General features: G+C 43.4%; 1 protein-coding gene across 1 annotated transcript; it reads left to right on the plus strand.

The window, feature by feature from the left end:
- The first annotated feature begins 4,218 nt into the window (after positions 1 to 4,218).
- LOC311110799 (TBC1 domain family member 12-like) lies at positions 4,219 to 26,867 on the plus strand. Its single transcript, XM_084153364.1, has 13 exons — positions 4,219 to 5,934; positions 9,204 to 9,336; positions 14,739 to 14,860; positions 15,082 to 15,164; positions 17,262 to 17,379; positions 19,285 to 19,391; positions 20,686 to 20,766; positions 20,932 to 21,026; positions 22,836 to 22,907; positions 23,099 to 23,227; positions 23,325 to 23,434; positions 23,621 to 23,879; positions 24,875 to 26,867. The coding sequence occupies exons 1-13, from the start codon at positions 4,472 to 4,474 to the stop codon at positions 24,941 to 24,943; spliced, it is 2,841 nt and encodes a 946-aa protein (XP_084009490.1). The 5' UTR covers positions 4,219 to 4,471; the 3' UTR covers positions 24,944 to 26,867.

Genomic DNA, 26,867 nt, shown 5'->3' on the forward strand with positions numbered 1-26,867 from the left:
CCTTCTCCCTCCAATCTCCTGATTCTGCCTCCTCAACCCTCCTCTCCTCCCTTTCTGCATCCCTTGACTCTCTATGTCCCCTATCCTCCCGGCCGGCTCGGTCCTCCCCTCCTGCTCCGTGGCTTGACGACTCATTGCGAGCTCACAGAACAGGGCTCCGGGCAGCCGAGCGGAAATGGAGGAAAACTAGACTCCCTACGGACCTGGCATCTTTTCACTCCCTCCTCTCTACATTGTCTTCCTCTGTTTCTGCTGCTAAAGCCACTTTCTACCACTCTAAATTCCAAGCATCTGCCTCTAACCCTAGGAAGCTCATTGCCACCTTCTCCTCCCTGCTGAATCCTCCTCCCCCTCCCCCCCCTCCTCCCTCTCTGTGGATGACTTCGTCAACCATATTGAAAAGAAGGTTGACGACATCCGATCCTCGTTTGTTAAGTCAAATGACACTGCTGGTCCTGCTCACACTGCCCTATCCTATGCTTTGACTTCTTTCTCCCCTCTCTCTCCAGATGAAATCTTGCGACTTGTGGCGGCCGGCCACACAACAACCTGCCCGCTTGACCCTATCCCCTCCTCTCTTCTCCAGACCATCTCCGGTGACCTTCTCCCTTACCTCACCTTGCTCATCAACTCATCCTTGACCGCTGGCTATGTCCCTTCCGTCTTCAAGAGAGCGAGAGTTGCACCCCTTCTCAAAAAACCTACACTCGATCCCTCCGATGTCAACAACTACAGACCAGTATCCCTTCTTTCTTTTCTCTCCCAAACTCTTGAGCATGCCATCTTTAGCCAACTCTCTTGCTATCTCTCTCAGAATGACCTTCTTGATCCAAACCAGTCAGGTTTCAAGACTGGTCATTCAACTGAGACTGCTCTTCTCTGTGTCACGGAGCCTCTCCGCACTGCTAAAGCTAACTCTCTCTCCTCTGCTCTTGTCCTTCTAGACCTGTCTGCTGCCTTTGATACTGTGAACCATCAGATCCTCCTCTCCACCCTCTCCGAATTGGGCATCTCCGGCGCGGCTCACTCTTGGATTGCGTCCTACCTGACTGGTCGCTCCTACCAAGTGGCGTGGCGAGAATCTGTCTCCGCACCACGTGCTCTCACCACTGGTGTCCTCCAGGGCTCAGTTCTAGGCCCTCTCCTATTCTCGCTATACACCAAGTCACTTGGCTCTGTCATATCCTCACATGGCCTCTCCTATCATTGCTACGCAGACAACACACAACTAATCTTCTCCTTTCCCCCTTCTGAAAACCAGGTGGCGAATCGCATCTCTGCATGTCTGGCAGACATATCAGTGTGGATGACGGATCACCACCTCAAGCTGAACCTCGGCAAGACGGAGCTGCTCTTCCTCCCGGGGAAGGACTGCCCATTCCATGATCTCGCCCTCACGGTTGACAACTCTGTTGTGTCCTCCTCCCAGAGTGCGAAGAGCCTTGGCGTGACCCTGGACAACACCCTGTCGTTCTCCGCTAACATCAAGGCGGTGACCCGATCCTGTAGGTTCATGCTCTACAACATTCGGAGAGTACGACCCTGCCTTACACAGGAAGCGGCACAGGTCCTAATCCAGGCACTTGTCATCTCCCGTCTGGATTACTGCAACTCGCTGTTGGCTGGGCTCCCTGCCTGTGCCATTAAACCCCTACAACTCATCCAGAATGCCGCAGCCCGTCTGGTGTTCAACCTTCCCAAGTTCTCTCACGTCACCCCGCTCCTCCGCACACTCCACTGGCTTCCAGTTGAAGCTCGCATCTGCTACAAGACCATGGTGCTTGCCTACGGAGCTGTGAGGGGAACAGCACCTCCGTACCTTCAGGCTCTGATCAGTCCCTACACCCAAACGAGGGCATTGCGTTCATCCACCTCTGGCCTGCTGGCCCCCATACCTCTGCGGAAGCACAGTTCCCGCTCAGCCCAGTCAAAACTGTTCACTGCTCTGGCACCCCAATGGTGGAACAAGCTCCCTCACGACGCTAGGACAGCGGAGTCACTCACCACCTTCCGGAGACACTTGAAACCCCACCTCTTTAAGGAATACCTAGGATAGGATAAAGTAATCCTTCTACCCACCCTTACGCCACCCCAAAGAAAGAAAAAAAAAAAAGACATATTGTAAAGTGGTTATCCCACTGGCTATAAGGTGAATGCACCAATTTGTAAGTCGCTCTGGATAAGCGCGTCTGCTAAATGCCATAAATGTAAATGTAAATGTAAATGATTGGACTTTAATGCTCTGCCAAGTAGCCTAATAAGAAAAATGCAGCCGGTGGAAAAAGTTACTTTCACTAAAAAATACATATTTGCCCATAAAACGTGTGAATAGTGAGATATTTGGCTGACCACTTTCAAGCAGGTAGAGAACCTAAATGGACAATGAGTTTCATCACAGCTTGTTTCTGTTTGGAGAAATTCAAGGGGTTAAAATGGCCCCCTGTTTCAAATGCACTTGGTGACCCCTACTGGCTGGGAAAGATTTTCATTTTTATCCTATATATAGAATAAGCCTAACCTACGTGTAAGCTTTTGGATAAAAGTCAACCGATTACTGAGGATAGTAAATTGAGGATTGCAGACAGCCTCTTTGATGGGGTGAACTAGAATTTGGGGTGTGGTAACGAGATGACTGGTAGAGTGACGAGTTGAGAAAACGGGAGGCAACCAAAACAATAGTAGAAACTCTATGATAATAGTGAAGCCTTCTTATTGCTGAAGCAAAGTGACCTATTTTATTTTGGTAAACAATTTTTTTCTATGTTTACGGAACCAGTTCCATAGGTTAAGTCATATACTCATTGTGTACAGGATTTTGCTTCAATATTATTGTCTTGGTGTCTATTTTCTATGTTACTAAAAGTAGGCAACAGAGTCAAGGTTCATTCATATTTGAATTTATTGTATACATTGCAATTTTTTACTTTAAAAAGGGGTTTATTTTGTGTAAAAGGTACCCACAGTATTGTGATTAAATTGTTATTATCAACTCTAACCGTTCTATTAATTCCAAAAACAAAAAGGGGCTCATGAAAACAAGAGTAAATAAACCAAGATACTGTGAGAACCTCGAAACCCTTGTATTGATGTACTCAGATAAGTACACCCTTACATATGCCTAACATTTAGAATGCTATATGGCAGGGTTCCCCAACTGGCTGCCCGTGGTTGTATTTGGCCCCCAATGTGTTCTGAGCAACAATAAAATAAATATGTTTTTACATAAAAGACTGTAAAACACCAGGAAATCAGCTCCAAGTGATTTTAATGTAACTGTTCCCAAGTATTCCCACGTAAACAAATGGAAGCAAGGTTTGAAATGATTGTTTTTGGAAAACATTATATCTGTTTGGGCTTCTTGCGGTCAATTTGCTGTCTACAAATTATTTAAGCAATATGGCCAATATACCACAGCTAAGGGCTGTTCTTATGTACAACGCAACGCGGAGTGCCTGGACACAGCCTTTAGCGGTGGTATATTGGCCATATATCACAACACCCCGAGTTGCCATATTGCTATTATAAACTAGTTACCAACGTAATTAGACCAGTAAAAATAAATGTTTTGTCATACCCATCGTATATGGTCTATTATACCATGGTTGTCAGCCAATCAGCATTCAGGGCTCGAACCACCCAGTTTATAATTGTAATTTGTAATTATATTCCGGCCCCTCGTCCATTCGCTCAAGAAAAAATCGGCCCGCGGCTGAATCTAGTTGATGATCCCTTCTATAGGGCCTAGGCCTACTGTATTTTGTGAATAGAATGGTCCTAAAAATTAAAGTCGTGTTTCACGCGTGATCACAACGTCCTCTGGCGGTTTCACCGAGAACTTGAGCACTAGAGAGACGGAGCAAACATGGGCAACTTTCAGACGATGAAATGATAACACACTCAAATAACTTCATTTTCCCTCCATAAAAGGAAAATACAATCCAGCCTAAATATGGCCACTATTCAACCAAAGGGTTATTGTCTTTGGTTCAACTATTGAAAAAGGTAGGCTAGCTATATCAATAGGCTATCACAGAAAAATATCATGCAAGTTTATTCTACAGAGTATGTAGCATATGGTTTATTCCCTCTATGTAAATACGCTTTCTCAAAAGAAGATGTCACTTCGTATCCAAGACATCTGACTTTTGGGTTTAGCGAGTCGGGAAAGACATGACGTCATGAACACTTCAAAATGGCTACTGGCTGGGGTAAGAATGCTGCTGACTGGTACAGAGGGATTGCATTAATCTGTTACAGCTACAGCACAGGCCCGATTTAAATGTTATTTTGACCAAACCTTCCTCAAAACAGTATGCTGTTTTTGTGGGTCTGCCAGATTAAAAGCTACAGACTACAAAACATGGTCACGCTCTCAAAGAACAACGAAGACTGGGAGCTCAGACGTCCGAGGTGGCGACGCTGCAGGATTTTATGTCGGAAGCTGTAACTAGCTTCGCGGAGGGTAAATGAAATGGAAACAGCAGAACATGGAGATGTGGTTCTTGTTTTGCCGGTTGATGTCAACGAAAATGAAGACGCAGGTAAATCTTACGGTTCACATGCCGACTGTAATATAATAGCAACGTCTCGCCCATTGGACGACAACAGAAGCCGAGTATGCACGGCGGATGAGGGTCGAACGGGTAAGGGTTATGTTTATATAGCCAGCACTGGGAAGAATCCAATCGTAGACTGTGTCGTGTTACCATCGCAGAACGTCCGAGTTGGGAATACAATAATGCGGGATTTGGTTGCAGAGTGTCTTCCCACTCAGATGAATGAAAGCTGTGTAATTTCAGACTTGTGCAACGACCCACCACACCCGAACGACCACAGACCTAATGGATTTACTGAGTCATCGGTTCAGCTGATTGTCGGGTCGGAAGCTGACGGAGGGGGGAGCTGGGGGCCCTTTTCCTGCTCAGACACAGCTGCAAGAGCCTACAGACACGAGGAGGGGAACGGAATGTTACTGCAACTGGGTCATGTTTCACAGCGGGGAAAACTCCTGGATTATGTGTCGGAAACTCAAGATTCCAACTCGGGTACACCGAAGGAGGGATATTCTAATTTGGAGCCAGGGCCACAGCCTCAATCTCTCTCTCCATTGTCATGTAGGCCTACAGACAACCATCAACAGAATTACACTTGCACAGACTCTGCTGATTTGGACATGAAGATGGCCAACGGGGATATGGATTGTTATTTATCAAATGATGATTGGTCTACAGATGTGGATACTGATTATTGTAGCCAGATGGACACATCCAACAGACTGTTATGCCAAGGACTTGACTGCTCTGTCACGGAAGTAAGTGTAGCAAATGGTGGCCTGCATATTGTAAACAGTGAAGCAACATGTGATTTTGATGCTGTTTCCTCAGAAAGAACCACAAATGTTCCTTTCGATGTCGTTGTGGTGCACGCTTCTAATTTGCAGCACCAAAACACCCAGTCATCACCTGCGGTATGTGAGAGAAACAGCGGGGGGTTGAGGCATGGCAGCCCAGAGGGAGCTCCCCCAGGTGCTGCCAAGCCCCCCGACGCAGCGAGCAGTGTTCCGGACTCTGAGGGTGCCCCCTCAGAATCTAGTGCCAAACTCCTATCTCCCTGTCCATCAACACTTTCTGAAAACACCAGCAAAAGTCCAAACACAGAGCCCAGCACGAGAGAGGATTTGAGTGAGTGCAGTCTCACAGCTAGGCCTCTCAGCCTCAGGACCAACCCAAACATCACAGTCTCTCTCAGCTGTGACGCCACCCCTCTCAGCCCGGAAGATGGGGACATGTTTTTCGGAGATGAGGGGGGCGCTGGCGGCTCTAGAAACACTTATGATATCGGTCGTCGTCAAAGTGCCCCAGAAAAACTCCCAGACGGGTCGACAGTTCTGTCCTCCTCTTCTAAGAAGTTTGGAATCTCAGATTTTTTCACCAGGTAATATGAAAAGCATAACCATCACTGCATTTCCTCACGCTCACACACACTCCTTCACCACCACTACAACCAACCCACGCATACACGTGTTGGAAACCCTCTCCTTTGTCAATGCTCCATGCAGAATTCCCACAGTGAGCATGTGTTGTGATTACTAATGGCTATTAGTCAGTTATTGTGGTAGTAAGGGATATTGTAGGTCTCACTGAACTATTGCTTAGTCTATCTCCTTAGTGGTTAAACTTCCAATGGCATCCACAGTGCCATTTATAGTTAATCATGAGACTGATGGGCTACCCTACTAGCAGCCAGCTACCTTATTCTAGCAGCTCATTACTGTAGCTGGTTATCCATAATGACCATGTTTTGTAGTGACTACGCCCATACTGTCAAAGACTCCAGCCACCCTAGTCATAGACTGTTCTCTCCGCTACCGCACGGCAAGCGGTACCGGAGCGCCAAGTCTAGATCCAAGAGGCTTCTAAACAGCTTCTACCCCCAAGCCATAAGACTCCTGAACATCAAATCAAATAGCTACTGCATTGTTGCTGAAGGGCTTGTAAGTAAGCATTTCACTGTAAGGTCTACACCTGTTGTATTCGGCGCATGTGAAAAATACAATTGGATTTGATTTGACTGTAGGGTTGCAAAATTCTGTTAACTTTCCCCAGATAACCGGTTTTCCAGAAATCCTGGTGTGAAGATTCCTGGAATTACGAGGGAATAAGCAGGAAATCCCATATTTTTGGAAAGTTACTGGAATATTGCATCCTTAGGCCAATGCGTGATTACTGTGAGTATCTATTCAAGCACCTGCAGGCCTGGTCAATGTCATTGTTTATCTGGTGCGTCTTCATGTTAGTTACAGTGCAAGACAGCAGACTGGAGAAAGCACTCACAATGACTCGTGATCATCATCCTGCTAATGTGGGTTTGACAGGAGGGTGGATATGTAGCTTGTCAATTAGATTAGCCCATGTCATCCAACTTCTACAGATGAACAGGTTGATTAAGCACAAGGCAGCTGGTTCATTGTTCTGTTACTTCAGTTCCATTAAAGAAAACATGCTTGAACAGCAAATAGGTTTTAAATGCAGAATGCATTTTAATGTCAGCTAGGATAAATACCATCTGAAGTCTAACAGCTGGATAAGTCATCCTGTACAACACAAAGTCTACCTGTAACACTATTCCCTCCCTGTGTTGACTTAATGAGATTTGCAGGCCTCCAGTTTCTCCTGCAGCCCAGGGTAATGTGGAGAGAATTGCAGTGTTCTCCCTTTTATTGCCTGGATTTCATACTTCAACAAGCAATGAGACTACAGAGAAAATGTTTTCTATCTGTCTCTGTCTCTCTGCTACTCCCCCTGCCTACCCCACTCTCACCCCTGTAAATGTACTGTACGATTGGAGCTGAGTCAATTCAATTTCAGGGCATTGATTTTGAGTTGGTTGCAATGCCGGGGACACAGACTCTTATTCTAGAAAGTCACACTGCTAGGCCTAGCTATATAGGATAGGCCTTTGTAGCAGTTCTCCATTAAAGCTTACTCACCGGCTTTTTATTCATGTTACCTGATGAAATTGCTGTACAATATGATCTTGTTGCCATCTGATGCACGTTCAAATGTCATAAAAAATCAACACTCCCTGTCCTCGGCCGTGCCCTGATTGTATTACTGCTGATGATGTCTGGAAATGTGCATGTACACCCTGGCCCATCTACTGTTGCTAGCCCCAATTCTGACTTGTGCTCTGATATTTGCTTCACTGATTTCTGGTCTCGTGAAAGCCTGGGCTTTCTGCACGTTAACACAAGAAGCTTATTACCTAAAATGGATCAATTGAAAGTGTGGGTTCACAGCTCCAATCCAGATGTGTTGGTCATTACTGAGACATGGTTAAGAAAGAGTGTTTTGAACACCAATGTTAACCTTTCTGGTTATAACCTTTTTCGGGCAAGACAGATCTTCCAAAGGTGGTGGAGAAGCAATCTTAACCAAGGAACGCCTTCAGTGCTCGGTTGTCTCCACCAAGTCTTAACATAAACAATTTGATTTGATGGTTTTAAGCATTAAACCTTCAAACAGCTCTTTATTGACTGTTGCTGTGTGTTATCGTCCACCATCCGCACCGGCCTGTACCCTACCTGCCCTAAGCTCTCTCCTGGCCCCTAACACAAAGTCTGAATTTGTCCTGCTAGGTGACCTAAACTGGGAAATGCTTAAACCACCTGACCAAGTCCTAAAGCAATGGGACTCCCTAAATCTTTCTCAGATTATTACTACCAATCCCCCAAGGTATGACTCCAAACACTCAGAAAAGGCAACTCTCCTTGATGTTATCCTCACAAATAATCCTGATAGGGATCAGTCTAGTGTTTTCTGAAATGACCTTAGTGATCACTGTTTTACAGCCTGTGTTCGTAATGGCTACTCTGTGAAACTACCTGTCCTGATTTGTCATAGACGCTTGCTAAAAAACTTTAGTGAGCAAGCCTTCCTTCATGACCTGGCCTATGTAAATTGTTATAGAATCAGCTTGATCCCCTCTGAAGATGCTTGGACATTCTTTTTTGATATTTTCAGTGGTATTGTTAACAAACACGCCCCCATAAAGAAAATGAGAAACAGGTTCAGCCCCTGGTTCGATCGTGATCTGGCAGAGTTACTCCAACTCAAGAATTCCATTTGGCGAAAGGATCAGCACACGCTTACTCAGGCTGACTGGCTCTCGTTCAGGCAAATTAGAAATACGTGCACCCAGGCTATCCAGAAGGCTAAAGCTAGTTACTTTAAGGAGCAGTTCTCTCTCTGTGGGTCTAACCCCAAGAAGTTCTGGAAAACGGTTAAAGACCTGGAGAATAAACCCTCCTCCTCACAGCTGCCCATGTCCCTTAATGTTGATATGGTTGTTAATGACAAAGAACACATGGCTGAGCTCTTTAATCACCACTTCATTAAGTCAGGATTCCTATTTGACTCAGCCATGCCTCCTTGTTCGTCCAACATTTCCTCATCTCCCAGTCCTCTTCACACACCTACGGTACACAGGGCAGGATAAAAGCCTGGGAACCTCAGGGGACTGTGTGTTTGTGCGAGCGTGTGTGTGTGTACATGTTATCTTTTCATTGCTCAACACTCATCTTTCCATCCGCTCTACTTCCCCTGAGATTTGTACCACCCTCTTTCACCATGTACATTTTCCTTCCAGATCTCTCTCTCTGTCTGTCTCTTCTTTTAAATGTTTATCTCTCTCTCCCTCTCCAGGAACCTGTTTTCTAGGAAGCCCAAAGAGCCCAAGCCACCTTCCCAGAATGCTCCTGGGTGGAGGTTGTTTGGAAAGGTCCCCCTGAGGGAGAACACTACTAAAGATCCCAAAGACTCCTTCACCATCCAGCAGGTTAGTATCACTCTAAATCGGACTCAACCACAACCTTTTTGAGTTCTACCCATAGAAATGAATGAAGATAAGGATATACAGTGGGGAAATAAAGTATTTAGTCAACCACCAATTGTGCAAGTTCTCCCACTTAAAAAGATGAGAGGCCTGTAATTTTCATCATAGGTACACGTCAACTATGACAGACAAAATGAGAAAAAAAATCCAGAAAATCACATTGAGGATTTTTAATGAATTTATTTGCAAATTATGGTGGAAAATAAGTATTTGGTCAATAACAAAAGTTTCTCAATACTTTGTTATATACCCTTTGTTGGCAATGACACAGGTCAAACGTTTTCTGTAAGTCTTCACAAGGTTTTCACACACTGTTGCTGGTATTTTGGCCCATTCCTCCATGCAGATCTCCTCTAGAGCAGTGATGTTTTGGGGCTGTCACTGGGAAACACGGACTTTCAAGATTTTCTATGGGGTTGAGATCTGGAGACTGGCTAGGCCACTCCAGGACCTTGAAATGCTTCTTATGAAGCCACTCCTTCGTTGCCCGGGCGGTGTGTTTGGGATCATTGTCATGCTGAAAGACCCAGCCACGTTTCATCTTCAATGCCCTTGCTGATGGAAGGAGGTTTTCACTCAAAATCTCACGATACATGGCCCCATTCATTCTTTCCTTTACATGGATCAGTCGTCCTGGTCCCTTTGCAGAAAAACAGCCCCAAAGCATGATGTTTCCAACCCCATGCTTCACAGTAGGTATGGTGTTCTTTGGATGCAACTCAGCATTCTTTGTCCTCCAAACTCGACGAGTTGAGTTTTTACCAAAAAGTTCTATTTTGGTTTCATCTGACCATATGACATTCTCCCAATCCTCTTCTGGATCATCCAAATGCACTGTAGCAAACTTCAGACGGGCCTGGACATGTACTGGCTTAAGCAGGGGGACACGTCTGGCACTGCAGGATTTGAGTCCCTGGCGGCGTAGTGTGTTACTGATGGTAGGCTTTGTTACTTTGGTCCCAGCTCTCTGCAGGTCATTCACTAGGTCCCCCCGTGTGGTTCTGGGATTTTTGCTCACCGTTCTTGTGATCATTTTGACCCCACGGGGTGAGATCTTGCGTGGAGCCCCAGATCGTGGGAGATTATCAGTGGTCTTGTATGTCTTCCATTTCCTAATAATTGCTCCCACAGTTGATTTCTTCAAACCAAGCTGCTTACCTATTGCAGATTCAGTCTTCCCAGCCTGGTGCAGGTCTACAATTTTGTTTCTGGTGTCCTTTGACAGCTCTTTGGTCTTGGCCATAGTGGAGTTTGGAGTGTGACTGTTTGAGGTTGTGGACAGGTGTCTTTTATACTGATAACAAGTTCAAACAGGTGCCATTAATACAGGTAACGAGTGGAGGACAGAAGAGCCTCTTAAAGAATAATTTACAGGTCTGTGAGAGCCAGAAATCTTGCTTGTTTGTAGGTGACCAAATACTTATTTTCCACCATAATTTGCAAATAAATTCATAAAAAATCCTACAATGTGATTTTCTGGAGAAAGAAATTCTCAATTTGTCTGTCATAGTTGACGTGTACCTATGATGAAAATTACAGGCCTCTCTCATCTTTTTAAGTGGGAGAACTTGCACAATTGGTGGCTGACTAAATACTTTTTTCCCCCACTGTACAGCTGCGGAAAAAATTAAGAGACCACTGCAAATATTTCTTAAATCAGCATCTCTACATGTATGACAGCCATTCCATTCCAGTGTCTGTTGAATTCCAACACAGGCACACCTCATTCTACTGAATTAGGTACTGATTAGGTGATCACATTAACCTAATCTTATTTAACGAGGAAAAGTATAAAAACCACTGCTGTGGTCATCACTATCCGCTTGCAATAGGACCAGCTGGATGGCAAAAACAGTGCTAATAGTACCTCAAAAGTAATATTAATCAAAAAATAACTGTTGACCATGCCAACATTTTTGAGTGAAGAAAAGAAGGGTTCAATTCTGTCTTTACTGGCAGAGTGATACAATGAGCGTCAGGTTGCTTCCATCCTTAACATTTCAAAGACGGCAGTTCATAAGAACAAGGTCAAGCAGCAGACATTGGGGACAACAAAACTACAGACCGGCAGAGGGCGAAAACGACTCTACTGACCGGGATGACCACCAACTCATTTGAATGTCACTCAACAACTGTAGGATGACATCAAGTGACCTACAAAAATAATGGCAAACGGCAGCTGGGGTGAAGTGCACGGCGAGGATGGTTCGAAACAGGCTCATAGGGGCAGGGCTGAAGTCGTGCAAAGCTAGAAAAAAGCCCTTCATCAATGAGAAGCAAAGAAGAGCCAGGCTGAGGTTTGCAAAATACCATAAGGATTGGACTGGAGTAAGGTAATCTTCTCTGAAGAGTCCAATTTTCAGCTTTGCCCAACACCTGGTCGTCTAATGGTTAGACAGAGACCTGGAGAGGCCTATAAGCCACAGTGTCTCGCACCCACTGAAATTTGGTGGAGGATCGGTGATGATCCAGCAGGACAATGTGCCATGCCACACAGCCAGGTCAATCAAGGTGTGGATGGAGGACCACCAGATCAAGATCCTGTCATGGCCAGCCCAATCTCCAGACCTGACCCCCATTGAAAACTTCTGGAATGTGATCAAGAGGAAGATGGATGGTCACAAGCCATCAAACAAAGCCGAGCTGCTTGAATTTTTGCGCCAGGAGTGGCATAAAGTCACCCAACATCGATGTGAAAGACTGGTGGAGAGCGTGCCAAGACGCATGAAAGCTGTGATTGAAAATCAGGGTTATTCCACCAAATATTGATTTCTGAACCCTTCCTAAGTTAAAACATTACTATTGTGTTTAAAAATGAACATGAACTTTATTTTCTTTGCATTATTCGAGGTCTGACAACACTGCATCTTTTTTGTTGTTTTGACCAGTTGTCATTTTCTGCAAATAAATGCTCTAAATGACTATTTCTATTTGGAATTTGGGAGAAATGTTGTCAGTAGTTTATAGAATAAAACAAAAGTGTTATTTTTACCCAAACACATACCTATAAATAGTAAAACCAGAATAACGGATAATTTTGCAGTGGTCTCTTAATTTTTTCCGTAGCGGTATTTGTGTTGATCTGGTGTCATGTTAATGATCTGGTATCCAAACTCTGGAACTCTAACATTGTAGGAACTGCCAACTCAAACTAATGGGATGGAAATGTCAATGTAATGTCTGTGTGGTGGTGATGGTGTGTATGTCTGCAACAGGTTGGAATTGAGCCAAAGAAACAGGAGTGGGTGTCTGGATGAAAGGGCGGTTGGTGTTATTGGTTAAACCGCTGGGGGTGGCGGGGGACGGTGTGTAGCTGACCCTCTGCTCTGCTGTTGCAGTCTGCAGCTGAGGCCCCAGCTGGCTTCTCTGCCCCCCACCCCCACTTCTGCATGCTGTGTGGCGGTGTCTCTGACAGCTCGCCCCCCCACTCCTCACTGGCCCTCTTCCTCTGGCTGTTATGGAGGAGGTGCACCACGGCACTGCGCTGAGTGGGTTAGCATTCCTACCATGCTCTTGTTAGGTGGGACTCTGAGCTGCTCTGTCTATGCTCCTCTAAAGGAGATGGAGACAGACACACTGGGCACTTGTTTATAGCAGCGGTCAACTGAGACTGAAGCTCAATGAAGAATAATGATGAGGGCAAGCAGTAGGATGTTACACTTAGACTATTCTCAGTCGTGAAGTAGTAAACTGCAATACACTGACAAAAGGAGATTGTCTGGATTATGATCCTGATTAAACAAAAACAACAGTCTTGAGCCTGAATCGACACCTAATCCATCTGTTTGCATGGAACTATAGAAAATATGTTTCACCCATCAGTCCACCAGCTGTACTTCTGCCTACCTGCTTCACATGACCATAGAAACATGATCCATGACTACACTAACTGTGGAGGGTGGGAGAGGGACAACATCACGCATAGATGAACCAACTCCATCGGGGTGGGGGCGATGATTGATAACCATGTCTCATTCAGACTAACCCCATAAAATATCTGTTGTCCCATGGTTATCCCGGGTCTATGAATGCGGTTTTTACCACACACACACACACACACACACACACACACACACACACACACACACACACACACACACACAGGGGGCGATCAAATTCCATCTGATACACTACTCACTAAGTAAACACGACTAAATACATTTATATTTTAGTCATTTAGCAGATGCTCTTATCCAGAGCGACTTAGTTAGTGAGTGCATACATTTTCATACTGGGAAACGAACCCACAACCCTGGCGGTGCAAGCGCCATGCTCTACCAACTCAGCTACAGGGGAGTCACAGGTATTATCTCACTACATGAATTCCAGACCTTTTGTTCCCATCATACTTGTGATCTGCATCAGGCCCATCAGACGTTACACATTTATCATGATGAGAGGCATGAAACAGTGTCTAAAGATCCTCCTCCAAGTCATAGACTGTTCTCTGCTACCGCACGGCAAGCTGTACCGATGCACCAAGTCTGAAACCAACAGGACCCTGGACAGCTTCTACTCCCAAGCCATAAGACTGCTACATTTACATGTACATTTTAGTCATTTAGCAGACTTACAATTAGTGAGTGCATACATTTTTCATACTGGCCACCTGTGGGAAGAAATAGTTAGTCCGGGGTAGCTATTAGTTAAATAGTTAACCAATAGCTACCCATCTGCATTGATCCTTTTTGCACTAACTCTTTTGACTCATCACATACGCTGCTGTTACAGTTTGTCTATCCTGTTGCCTAGTCACTATATCACTACCTACAGTGGGGAGAACAAGTATTTGATACACTGCCGATTTTGCAGGTTTTCCTACTTACAAAGCATGTAGAGGTCTGAAAAAAATCCAGAAAATCACAATGCAAATTAATTACATAAAAATCTTACAATGTGATTTTCTGGATTTTTGTTTTAGATTCCGGCTCACAGTTGAAGTGTACCTATGATAAAAATTACAGACCTCTACATGCTTTGTAAGTAGGAAAACCTGCAAAATCGGCAGTGTATCAAATACTTGTTCTCCCCACTGTATATGTACATATCTACCTCAATTACCTCGTACCCCTGCACATCGGACTCTGTACTGCTACCCTGTGTATATAGGCAAGTTATCGTTACTCATTCTTCGTGTTATTTTAAAAAATGTTTAAATTATTTATATTTTTTCTCTGCATTGTTGGGAAGGGTTGGAAGTAAGCTTTTCACTGTTAGTCTACAACTGTTGTTTACGAAGCATGTGACAATTTGATTTGATTGTAGACTCCAGTGAAGAACAGCCTACACATGGGTTTTAAACCTCATTGTAAACATGTTTTTGTTTCCTGTGTTTCTATGTAAAGGAGTACCAGGTAAAGGTTGGACCAGCTCCAGGCCCTCAGGTCCAGCTCTCTGCAGCGCGGAGGAAGAACCTGGAGTTTGAGCCGTTGTCCACCACAGCTCTGATACTAGAGGACAGGCCAGCGTGAGTGTCTTAAAAAAATACTCTGGTTGGCTGCTCCCTCGGTACACATCCCATCTGTTTGTGTGTAGTGCAGAGCCCTCATACAGGGGGATTGGCCTGTTTTCCTGGAATGCACACTACTCTTATCTAAACACTGTGCAAATGTACTCTGTATGGCCAGTGTGTATGCCCAAAACCACACACCTCTCTCTGAAGGCGTCCATCTCGTCCCGTCTGTTCAGGAACCTTCCTGCCAAGTCTGTTGAGGAGGCCATGCGTCACAAACAGGAGTATGAAGAGATGGTGGCAGGAGCCAAGAGGAGAGGTATGTGCTAACCACGGTTTTAACCGTCTACACACACACCCAGAGGGTGAATGGGTGCCTGTCAGTGGAGCTGTCATCAACACCCCAGGGGTGTGTCCTCTCAGTGCTCCTCTATATCCTGTACACTGTTGATTGTCCTAGCCAGATAGAGAACCAACACATCCTGAAGTTTGCAGATGATTTTGTAATAGTCAGTCTCCTTCATGCCAATGAAACTGCCCATGGCCCTGTTGTTGATGATTTAGTACATTGCTGTGACAGTGCATTCTTACAACTGAATGTGACAACCAAAGATACAGTATGTGTATTGATTTCAGAACACTATCATCAAGTGCCAGGTGGTAGACACTGTAGACAACTACAACTATCTTGGAAAAGTGATTGATAATACATGTAACTTTGAGTGTAACACTGACATGTTGTGTAAGAAAGGCCAGCAATGCATTTTTTGTCTCAGGAAACTGGAAAAGTTCCCGGTCGACAGGACCTTGATGACTCTGTTTTATAATTCATACATAGTCTGTCTTAACATTTTCTATGATTTGCTGGTATGGCAACCTTGGTGTAAAAGCAAAAAATATCTAGCTAGAATAGTGAAAGTGGGCAGTAAGATGACAGGAGTCCAGCAGAGTAGTCAGTCTGATCTGCACAACTGACAAGTGGTGAGGAAGACGGAATCCATCCTGTCTGACCGTGCCCCCCCCCCCCCCCACACACACACACACACCATGAGTTCCAGGGGCCAGTTGCATAAAACATGAAATCAAAATCAAATGTACTTAAAGCCCTTTTTACATCAGCAGATGTCACAAAGTGCGTATACAGAAACCCAACCTAATACCCCAAACAGCAAGCAATGCAGATGTAAGGGTTAAGGGTTTACCTTAAGGAATAATTTTCCCTTACCTAAGGGAATTGTTTAAGGGTGTTTGATAGAGCCACTCAAACAGGGTTTACCTTAAGGAATAATTTTCTCTTACCTAAGGGAATTGTGTAAGGGTGTTGCATAGAGCCACTCAAGCATTTCTTTAAGTAAGAGCATAACTTAAGGGATTTATGGTAGTTTGAAGGAAGGTACTGCAGAAAGAGTCACTGGTTACTATGGAGATGACCTGATTCACTGACTGAAGGTCTCATTGAAGAGATCGCATTTACTATGGGAGATCGAAAAAATAGAACTTCTACATTTAAGACAAGCGAAACAAATTGATTCAGAAGATAATAACGCAAGTTTCTTTTAGTTACCTTTTTCTCAAGTTGTTTTATTACTTTCTAGCATTGCAAGCTAACTTACAGGGTAGGTAGCTAGCTAGCTTGGTAGCCATGGATTGCGCACCTTCCATTGTATAGCTAAGTAGCTAGCTTGCTGGTGGATGTTTTCCTTTTGTAACCAGGGCAGATGAAAGCAACATTCACCTCCACAAATGCTGTTTACATTGATATCCATACTGAATGAAGCATTTAAGGGACCTAATGGGCACCCTTAACTTTTTCACTTAAATTAAGGGGGAAATTCACCTTTAAATGTTTTGTGCAACTGACTTAAAGTTAAGGAAACTTTAAGGGAAAAGATAAGGGGGACGTTAACTTATGTTTTATGCAACTGGGCCCAGGTCCTACCCTCTGGCTCCCATTTAGAGCCCCACTGTTAAGACTAACAGGTACAAGCACTCCTTCACCCCTATGGCCATTGCCCTTTTAAATACAGGGAAGAGATTGAGGTAGGCTAGGGATGAGTATGGCGGTGGTAATATATTGTTGATGTTTTTGTCAGCACGTTGATAATATGTTGATGAGATTATCTAAGAATGCACACAGTGCTTTACTTATTAAGCAACTTTGGCTTGTTATACTTTTTGCTGCTGCTAATGTGAATCACTAGTAGACGTACTGTATATATTAGTATTGATGGCTGTCAGCCCTATGACTTGATGTACTAGCTAGCTCATTGTATTCACTAGAACTGTGTCATTGTGATCCATGTGGATTTTATATGTTCAATGTTTTTATGCTCCTTTGCTGCAAAACCAATTGGGACAATAAAGTTTAAACTTAAACTTTACACACTTAACCCATTCTCTCTCTTTGCCCTGTCAGAGCTGAAGGAGGCCCAGAGGAAGAAGCGTCAGATGAAGGAGAGGTTTAAACAGGAGGACATCATCGCCAACGCCATGGTCATCTGGAACAATGACGTCCTGCCCAACTGGGACTGCATGTCAGTACTCACTACCAGGGGCGGTGTGTTCAATAGGGCGATATGGGCGACGCACTGCCAAACGGGAAAAGGAAGGGATTTTTTTTCTAATCAATTATATCACGGCAACAGTAGTTATCAGTGTTGTAATCTAGACGTCTGATCTGCCACAGTGCCACTAAATGTCCAATCAGGCTAAAGTCGTGCTTCAAATGGCCCCCCCCCCCCCTTTTGGGGCGATTTCAGTCAGGTTGAAAATCGCCCAGAAGTCTGTCATAGACTTCCATGTAAAATCTATTTTTTTCAAATATCAGAGCTTTCAATACAATCTCTATGGGTTTCTGAGGGCTTGCACTTACGCGCTTTCGTCAAAAGTAACGTAACCATGAACGTAACTAAGAAAAGAGCGGGTAGCCTCAATCAATTCACGTACTACTATCAAGATGGCTATAGCGTTCAGTGCAACTCGATTGTCTCTTTGAAATAAGTTACTTTTTGTCGGCGAACAAATCAAGATAAATTGGCAACGAAACAATTAGGACCTCCCAGACCAAATTTAATAATTCAACAGGTTTCTACTAAAGGGGGGAAGTCCTACACCCGAGGATTTTCCAAAAATTGGTACGAACGAAAAACCTGGCTAGCAGGCTGCGATGTAGCTAATGCAGTCTTCTGCTACCCCCTGCTTACTCTTTCACCCTGAAGGCGGCACGGCAGACAGCACCACTTGGACAGCGACTGGTGTGTAACGGACATGCACCATCTTTCAGGAAAGATTAAGAAACATGAGCTGTCAAAGACCCACATGGATAGCTGTTTGAGATTGTCTGCTTTGGGGAGAGTGAACATTCCCACTCAACTGGATGAGGGATACAGGCTAGCTGTCCGCCGCCACAACGATGAGGTTAGTGTTGATAATCACAAGTTTACTGGAGAACTGAAACTGACAAGGCTGACAAGATAGGACCCTTTTGTCCATTGTTATTGGATAGGAACAGAACTTATAACCAGCTCCTGACCTAAATAGATCTTAGCACAACATTTTACTCAACATATCATATTCCATATTCACTATAACAAATATATTTACTACGACATTAGCAAGAACCGCCACATCCTCAGCCGGCTAATCCAGTGTGTGAAGTTTTGCGGAGTGTTTGAGTTAGCTTTGCGAGGCAAAGATGAAACTGAGGGCTCCACCAACCCTGGTAAGCCAACACTTTTGAGATCAGTCAATAAATGCTTCTGGTATTGACTTATATGCTGCCCCTGTCTTCATGTTGTTGCTGGACATATCTTTTTTAAAATGTGTGTAGGTCACCTAAATCATCAGAAAAACTGCCCCCCCTGAGAATTTTTTCAGGAGCCGCCACTGCTCACTACACTGAGGGGTTCAGTAACGTTTTTATGTTTTTTTTTATCTTCCAGCACAAACAATTGATACTATATCATATATGCCATTTGGCAGACGCTTTTACACAAAGCAACTTAGTAATGTGTGCATACATTTTACGTATGGGTGGTCCCGGGAATCGAACACACTATCCTGGCATTGAAAGTGCCATGCTCTACCAACTGAGCTACAGAAGACCACTTGATTTATCACAAATAATCCTACTGAACATTATCTTCATTTGAGACAAATGACTACCAGATGCTGAAAGAGGTTGTGGTGTCAAATGTACATAGATCAGTGGAGGCTGCTGAGGGGAGGACGGCTCATAGTAATGGATGGAATGGAATGGTATCAAACACGTGGTTTCCGTGGTTTCCATGTGTTTGATAACGTTCCATGCTCTCCATTCCAGCAATTATTATGAGCCGTCCTCCTCTCAGCAGCCTCCACTGACATATATAGACTATTCAGATACTCTACCATAGTTTTAACACTGTTAAAGTGGCGTGTGTTGTTGTGTCCCCTGGCAGGCATAACACGCGTCGGGTCAGAGAGCTGTGGTGGCAGGGCCTTCCTCCTAGCGTCCGAGGACGAGTCTGGAGCCTGGCCATCGGCAACGAGCTCAACATCACCCCCGGTAAAAATACATCACACTCTGCTTAACACTGTCTATCCAAACCCCCCCCCGCTGTTCTCACAGCCGGTCTGCTGATATTCACTATTACAGCAGCTTTTAATGTACAGTGGCTTGTGAAAGTATTCACCCCCTTGACATTTTTCCTATTTTGTTGCCTTACAACCTGGAATTAAAATTGATTTTTGGGGGGTTTGTATCATTTCATTTACGCAACATGCCGATGGAAAAACATCCCCACAGCATGATGCTACCACCACCATGCTTCACTGTGGGGATGGTGTTCTCGGGGTGATGAGAGGTGTTGGGTTTGCGCCAGACATAGCGTTTTCCTTGACGGGCAAAAAGCTCAATTTTAGTCTCATCTGACCAGAGTAGTTCTTCCATATGTTTGGGGAGTCTCCCACATGGCTTTTGCGAACACCAAACGTGTTTGCTTATTTATTTCTTTAAGCAATGGCTTTTTTCTGCCCACTCTTCCGTAAAGCCCAGCGCTGTGGAGTGTATGGCTTAAAGTGGTCCTATGGACAGACTCCAATCTCCGCTGTGGAGCTTTGCAGCTCCTTCAGGGATATCTTTGGTCTCTTTGTTGTCTCTCTGATTAATGCCCTCCTTGCCTGGTCCGTGAGTTTTGGTGAGGCCCTTTCTTGGCAGGTTTGTTGTGGTGCCATGGATTTAATGGTGCTCCGTGGGATGTTCAAAGTTTCTGATATTTTTTTATAACCCAACCCTGACCTGTACTTCTCCACAACTTTGTCCCTGACCTGTTTGGAGAGCTCCTTGGTCTTCATGGTGCCGCTTGCTTGATGGTGCCCCTTGCTTAGTGGTGTTGCAGACTCTGGGGCCTTTCAGAACAGGTGTGTGTATGTATAATTATAATACTAATTATGTGACTTGCGAAGGTAATTGGTGGCACCAGATCTTATTTAGGGGCTTCATAGCATAGGGGGTGAATACATATGCACGCACCACTTTTCCGTTATTTATTTTTTTAAACAAGTTATTTTTTTCATTTCACTTCACCAATTTGGACTATTTTGTGTATGTCCATTACATGAAATTCAAATAAAAATCAATTTAAATTACAGGTTGTAATTCAACAAAATAGGAAAACCGCCAAGGGGGATGAATACTTTTACAAGGCACTGTATACAATCAAAGCAGTTGCCTACTGTAACAATGACGACCATCCTACTGCCCACACAGTCTGTTGAACGACCAGTAGCAGTATTTCATCTGGATAAGCTATAATTAAGCTAATTAACCCTAGTATTGTTGATTGTGTCTGCTACTGTAGAGTTGTTTGAGATATTTCTGTCTCGGGCCAAGGAGAGGTGGAGGACCTTCAGTGAGACCAGCTCTGAAAACGAAACAGAGGGTAGGTACCATGGCAACACAAAGACCCAGAGCAAGAATAAGCCCCATCATTATTTAAAACAATTTAGAAGCACTTTTTGTGCTTTGTTTATCGATCATTATAAAACAGCTAATTGTATGTTTGCATGAAAAAAGTCAATTTTGTCATTTTTTTCTTCCAAAACAGACTCTGGATCACTGCAGGCGGATAGAGAGTCAAGTCTGGACCTGATTAAGCTGGACATCTCCAGGACCTTCCCCTCTCTCTTTATTTTTCAGAAGGTACAGTACCAGTCAAAAGTTTGGACACACCTACTCATTCCAGGGTTTTTCTTTATTTTTACTGTTTTCTACATTGTAGAATAATAGTGAAGACATCAAAGCTATGAAATAACACATATGGAATCATGTAGTAACCAAAAAAGTGTTCAACAAATCAAAATATGATTATTCAAAGTAGCTACCCTTTGTCTTGATGACAGCTTTGCACACTCTTGGCATCTCAACCAGCTTCATGAGGTAGTCACCTGTAATCCATTTCAATTAACAGGTGTGCCTTGTTAAGTTAATTTGTGGTATTTCTTTCTTTCTTAATGCGTTTGAGCCAATCAGTTGTGTTGTGACAAGGTAGGGGTGGTATACAGAAGATAGCCCTATTTGGTAAAAGACCAAGTCCATATTATGGCAAGAACCGCTCAAATAAGCAAAGAGAAACGAGAGTCCATCATTAATTTAGGACATAAAGGTCAGTCAATCCGGAAAATGTGAAGAACTTTGAAAGTTCCTTCAAGTGCAGTCACAAAAACCATCAAGCGCTATGATGGAACTGGCTCTCATGAGGACTGCCACAGGAAAGGAAGACCCAGAGTTACCTCTGCTGCAGAGGATAAGTTAATTAGAGTTACCTGCCTCAGAAATTGCAGCCCAAATAAATGCTTCAAGTAACAGACACATCTCAACATCAACTGTTCAGAGGAGACTGCGTGAATCAGGCCTTCATGGTCGAATTGCTGCAAAGAAACCGCTACTAAAGGACACCAATAAGAAGAAGAGACCTGATTGGGCCAAGAAACACGAGCAATGGACATTAGACTGGTGGAAATCTGTCCTTCGGTCTGATGAGTCCAAATTTGAGATTTCTGGTTCCAATCGCCGTGTCTTTGTGAGACGCGAAGTAGGTGAACGGATGTTCTCTGCATGTGTGGTTCCCAACATGGAAGTGGGGGTGCTTTGCTGGTGACACTGTCTGTGATTTATTTTGAATTCAAGGCACACTTAACCAGTATGGCTTCCACAGCATTCTGCAGCGATACGCCATCCCGTCTGGTTTGCACTTAGTGGGACAATCATTTGTTTTTCAACAGGACAATGACCCAACACACCTCCACGCTGTATAAGGGCTATTTGACCGAGAAGGAGAGTGATGGAGTGCTGCATCAGACGACCTGACCTCCACAATCACCCGACCTCAACCCAATTGAGATGGTTTGGGATAAGTTTGGACCGCAGAGTGAAGGAAAAGTGTAGGAACTCCTTCAAGACTGTTGGAAAAGCATTGCAGGTGAAGCTGGTTGAGAGAATGCCAAGAGTGTGCAAAGCTGTCATGGCAAAGGGTGGCTACTTTGAAGAATCTCAAATATAAAATAGATTTTGATTTGTTTAACACTTTTTTTGGTTACTACATGATATCATATGTGTTATTTCATAGTTTTTGATGTTTTCACTATTATTCTACAATGTAGAAAATAGTAAAAATAAAGAAAAACCCTTGAATGAGTAGGTGTGTCCAAACTTTTAACTGGTACTGTAGGTCTCTCCTCTCATCACCAATACAGTACCTGATCTCAGAGGCTTAATATCTCTGTGGTTGTTACTATAAATATACCTGTGGTGTGTGGAAGCTTTTGTTCTTCAATGTATTCTTCTCATTGTGTTGTTGGATCTGCTGGTCTTGCCATTGAATGTGCCACTGTTATTTGGTCAATGTTAGGTTTAGGTTTATTTGAACATCTTGGTTCATATATGCAAAAGCAATATAAACCTCAAGTAAAAAGATAAGAAGTTAATTTGACTGTAATACTCTCCTTATAGGGTGGGCCCTATCATGACCTCTTGCACAGTGTTCTGGGGGCGTACACGTGTTATAGACCAGATGTAGGCTATGTAAGTAGCAAACCCTTCATTTATCCTAAATCATTTAAAGTGTTTTCTCTCAATCCACGTTGACTATGTTTGTCTCATGAACTGATTTCTCACTACGTCTGCAATTAAATTGGATTCTGTTCTAAATGGAAATGTTGATTTTTGGTGAAATATGAATTGATCTGAGACCTGCGTTCCCTGTGTTTTTCCAGGTCCAGGGGATGTCCTTCATCGCTGCAGTGCTAATCCTGAATCTGGAGGAAGCTGAGGCCTTCATTGCCTTTGCCAACCTGCTCAACAAGCCCTGTCAGATGGCCTTCTTTAGAGTGGACCACCACCTGGTACTGACACACACACACACACACGTTTGTGCTGAAAGAATGCTTAATAAATAAATGTTATACCCATGTTGTAAACCCTTTTTCCTCTTGTTTTCAGATGATGAAATACTTCGCTGCTTTCGAGGTGTTCTTTGAAGAGAACCTCCCGCGGCTGTTCAATCACTTTCAGATCAACAACCTCACCCCTGACCTCTATCTCATAGACTGGTGAGTGCAGGACAACATGAGACTTCAGTGCTTGCCCTCATTGAACTAAAGTAAAATGGTTCAAGACTTTCTCAATTTCTATTCATTGTTCCATTGTCAGTTCATAAAATGACCTTTGCATGTGATTCGCTTCACCTCCCCAATGAACCCTTGTTGACCTCAGTGTGTCTCGGTCCATTCCTGCAGGATCTTCACCCTGTACAGTAAGTCTTTGCCGTTGGACGTGGCGTGTCGCGTGTGGGATGTGTTCTGTCGGGACGGGGAGGAGTGTCTGTTCCGGACCGGCTTGGGCATCCTGCGTCTCTACCAGGAGGTCCTACTGCAGATGGACTTCATCCATATGGCCCAGTTCCTCACCCGCCTGCCTGATGACATGGCCGCTGACAACCTGTTCAGCTGCATCACTGCCACACAGATGCTCAGCAGCAACCGCAAGTGGGGCCAGGTCAGTTAGACCCACTGTATGATTCTGATTCTATGGTCTGACCTGTGGAGCAGAGATGGGGTGAATTCATATTGAAAGCATTCAATTCAGGAAGTAAACTGTAATTCCAATTCAATATTTGAAAAGTGGGCATCTATTTTCAATGACTTATCAATAAACTGAAAAGGAGAAGCTAATTATGTCAGAAGTTTTCTGTTTGGGATTTATATTCAAATCACTTCCCGACTTGAACTCAACCCTGCTGTGGAGTGAGTTTTATCAGCGCTAAGACAGGGGGTGGTATCAGTGCTCTCCAATGGCTTCCTTTCCCCTTCATCTTCCCTTCATGACAACCTATAGAGAGCAATAGTAATGGCGTCTTTTTGTAGGCACTAACGGAGGCCAACTCCGCCATGGCTTGTTGGCCAAAGTCTATGGGGAAATTAATGGGTTTTTGGGAAAAATGCAGAAAATGTCTGTGGTAAACACAGGCTTAGGAGATCTTATACGTTTTGGTTCTAGAGATAATCTTCATCAGCTAACATCACGTTTTGTGAATTTTTATGCATTGATGTAATGAAAACAAGCACATAAAGGCGTCATAATTCATAAAGGTCATGATAACTGACTGATATTATCTCATAGAACAAAACGTATAAGATCTCCTAAGCTTGTGTTAACTTCAAACCTTATTTTTGGCATTTATCCCAAAACCCCATTCTTGCCACATTTTAATTTCCCCCATAGGGATGGCTGAACGAACCAGAGATAACTCATTTCAATTTTTTAGGATTACAAGCTGGCGCACTCTATAGGGGAGAGGACTGCTGGGTAGTTTTATTTTTCGCGTTGCTTCTTCTCTTGAAGTCTTTAAAGATCAGTGGTTTTGGAGAACAAGGGATGAGGAGAGGGAAGTATGTTTAGTTTTTTGCTGTGTTTTTGTATCAACAGTGCCTTCTGTTGGACATGTAGAACTACTGTATGTATTTAATTTTACATGTTCATCTTTCCTCTAGGTCTTCTCTGCGTTGATGAAAGATGGCAATAAGGAAATAGCCAACCACAGTCCAGCTCCAAGAAGCTAACGGTTTAGACACGCTAACCCCAGTACCCAATGTGTTTCTGAATCTATGGCACGCCCACTTGGATTTCCTCTGGAGACTGTTACTAAGGCAACAGGAATGCTTTGCTTGGTAATGAAATGGACACCAAGTGGATGTAATACTAGGAGATGGCAACACACCCTACATATCTCTCCACACACACACACACACACACACATACACTTAAAGATTGCATCAGAAGTGTAACTGAAATGAATGTCGATGCATCAGAGAACCATTAGCAACTGTGGATGATGAAATCTGGTGCATCGCTTGGCTTGGGTAGAAAAAACTTTAGGCTGGGAGAGTTCTGTTATTGAGCATATGGCAAGTGGCTATAAGGAGTTCCCAAAACTCCTATCAACACTCCATTGGTTTGTGTACACTACACACATTAACTATATGTCCATTTTCATCCCTACATATCTCTCCACACACATATATATATATATATATATATATATATATATATATATATACATACATACATACATACATACATACATACATACATACATACATACATACATACATACATACATACACACACACACACACACACACACACACACACACACACACACACACACACAAAATAACAGCATTATAAACAGGCCTTAGGTGGACCATGAAACCACTGACTCACCCATACAGTCTGGTCAGAAATATGTTATACAATCAGATTGTACAGCTGTTAAATGTACTTGTTGTCTTTTTTGTTTTTAGGTTATACCAAATTCCTCCACGACTAAGTGTTTGTAAATATGAACTTAAACATATGTACCTATATTTGTATGTATTAATGTATGGTATACACATACAGTATTTTCCTCGTATACACTAATTCAACAGGACCCTTGGCATATAGTGATTCTGGAATTAGAAATACCAACGGTAAATCAAGGAGAGACTTGGTGAAATCTTTTGAAAAGCTAGTGAATCTGAGCGCTCTTATGTCAGTTTAAAGGTCCAATGCAGCCGTTTTTATCTCTATCAAATAATTTCTGGGTAACAATTAAGTACCTGTTTTCAATTAAAATAGTCAAAAAGAAACAAAAAATAGCTTCTTAACAAAGAGCAATTTTTCAAGCAAGAATTTTGCTAGCAGTGTCTGGGAGTGGTCGGAGTGGGGAGGGGAAAACTGAAAACTAGCTGTTATTGGCAGAGGGGTTTGGAACTCTCTTTCTTATTGGTGTATTAACTAATTTACTGCCTGGTAATGTCACCAGGCAGGCCACAACTCCATCCCACCAAAACAGGCTGACATTTCAGGCTGGCTTTTCAAACAGCTCTTACACTAAAAGGGCGTTATTATAATTTTCACAATATTATTCCAACCTCATAGTGTGGAAGTATGTGTGTGTGTGTGTGTGTGTGTGTATATATATATATATATATATGAAACACAGGAAAATCAAGTTTCTTTACTGCACTGGGCCTTTAAATAAAACCCTGAAGAGGAGGGGGAAAAATAATTTTGAAATAAAAGTGTAATATGAATCTCAAGGGCCACATGATGATGCAGTGTTTTTGGAGAAACGTTTGAATAACTGCTTTGTTAAATCTACAGTTGACGCGTTGGTGATGTCTGATTGTCTCGCCTAGTAACAGTACAGTGCTTTGATGAAATATTTAGAAAGTAGTGGAGAAGGAGAACAAAATTCTTGCAAGATGTTTGGTTTATTTTACAGATATGTGTAATGATTTACTTTATTTTAAGATTGACTGGTCTGTATCCATACTATTTGAGTTGTAGCATTGCTTCATGTAAAATAATAATTCCGCTTGTTTTTGTCCAATTTACAATTGTACAGTTTTCATATGCCTTACTGGTACTGTATATGTAATGTAAAAAAGATCTATTTCGTAAATGGCCACTAGTTAAATGTGTAAATAAATATCTGGG

Source organism: Coregonus lavaretus, assembly GCF_964263955.1.
Source record: "Coregonus lavaretus genome assembly, chromosome: 36".
Lineage (NCBI taxonomy): Eukaryota > Metazoa > Chordata > Actinopteri > Salmoniformes > Salmonidae > Coregonus > Coregonus lavaretus.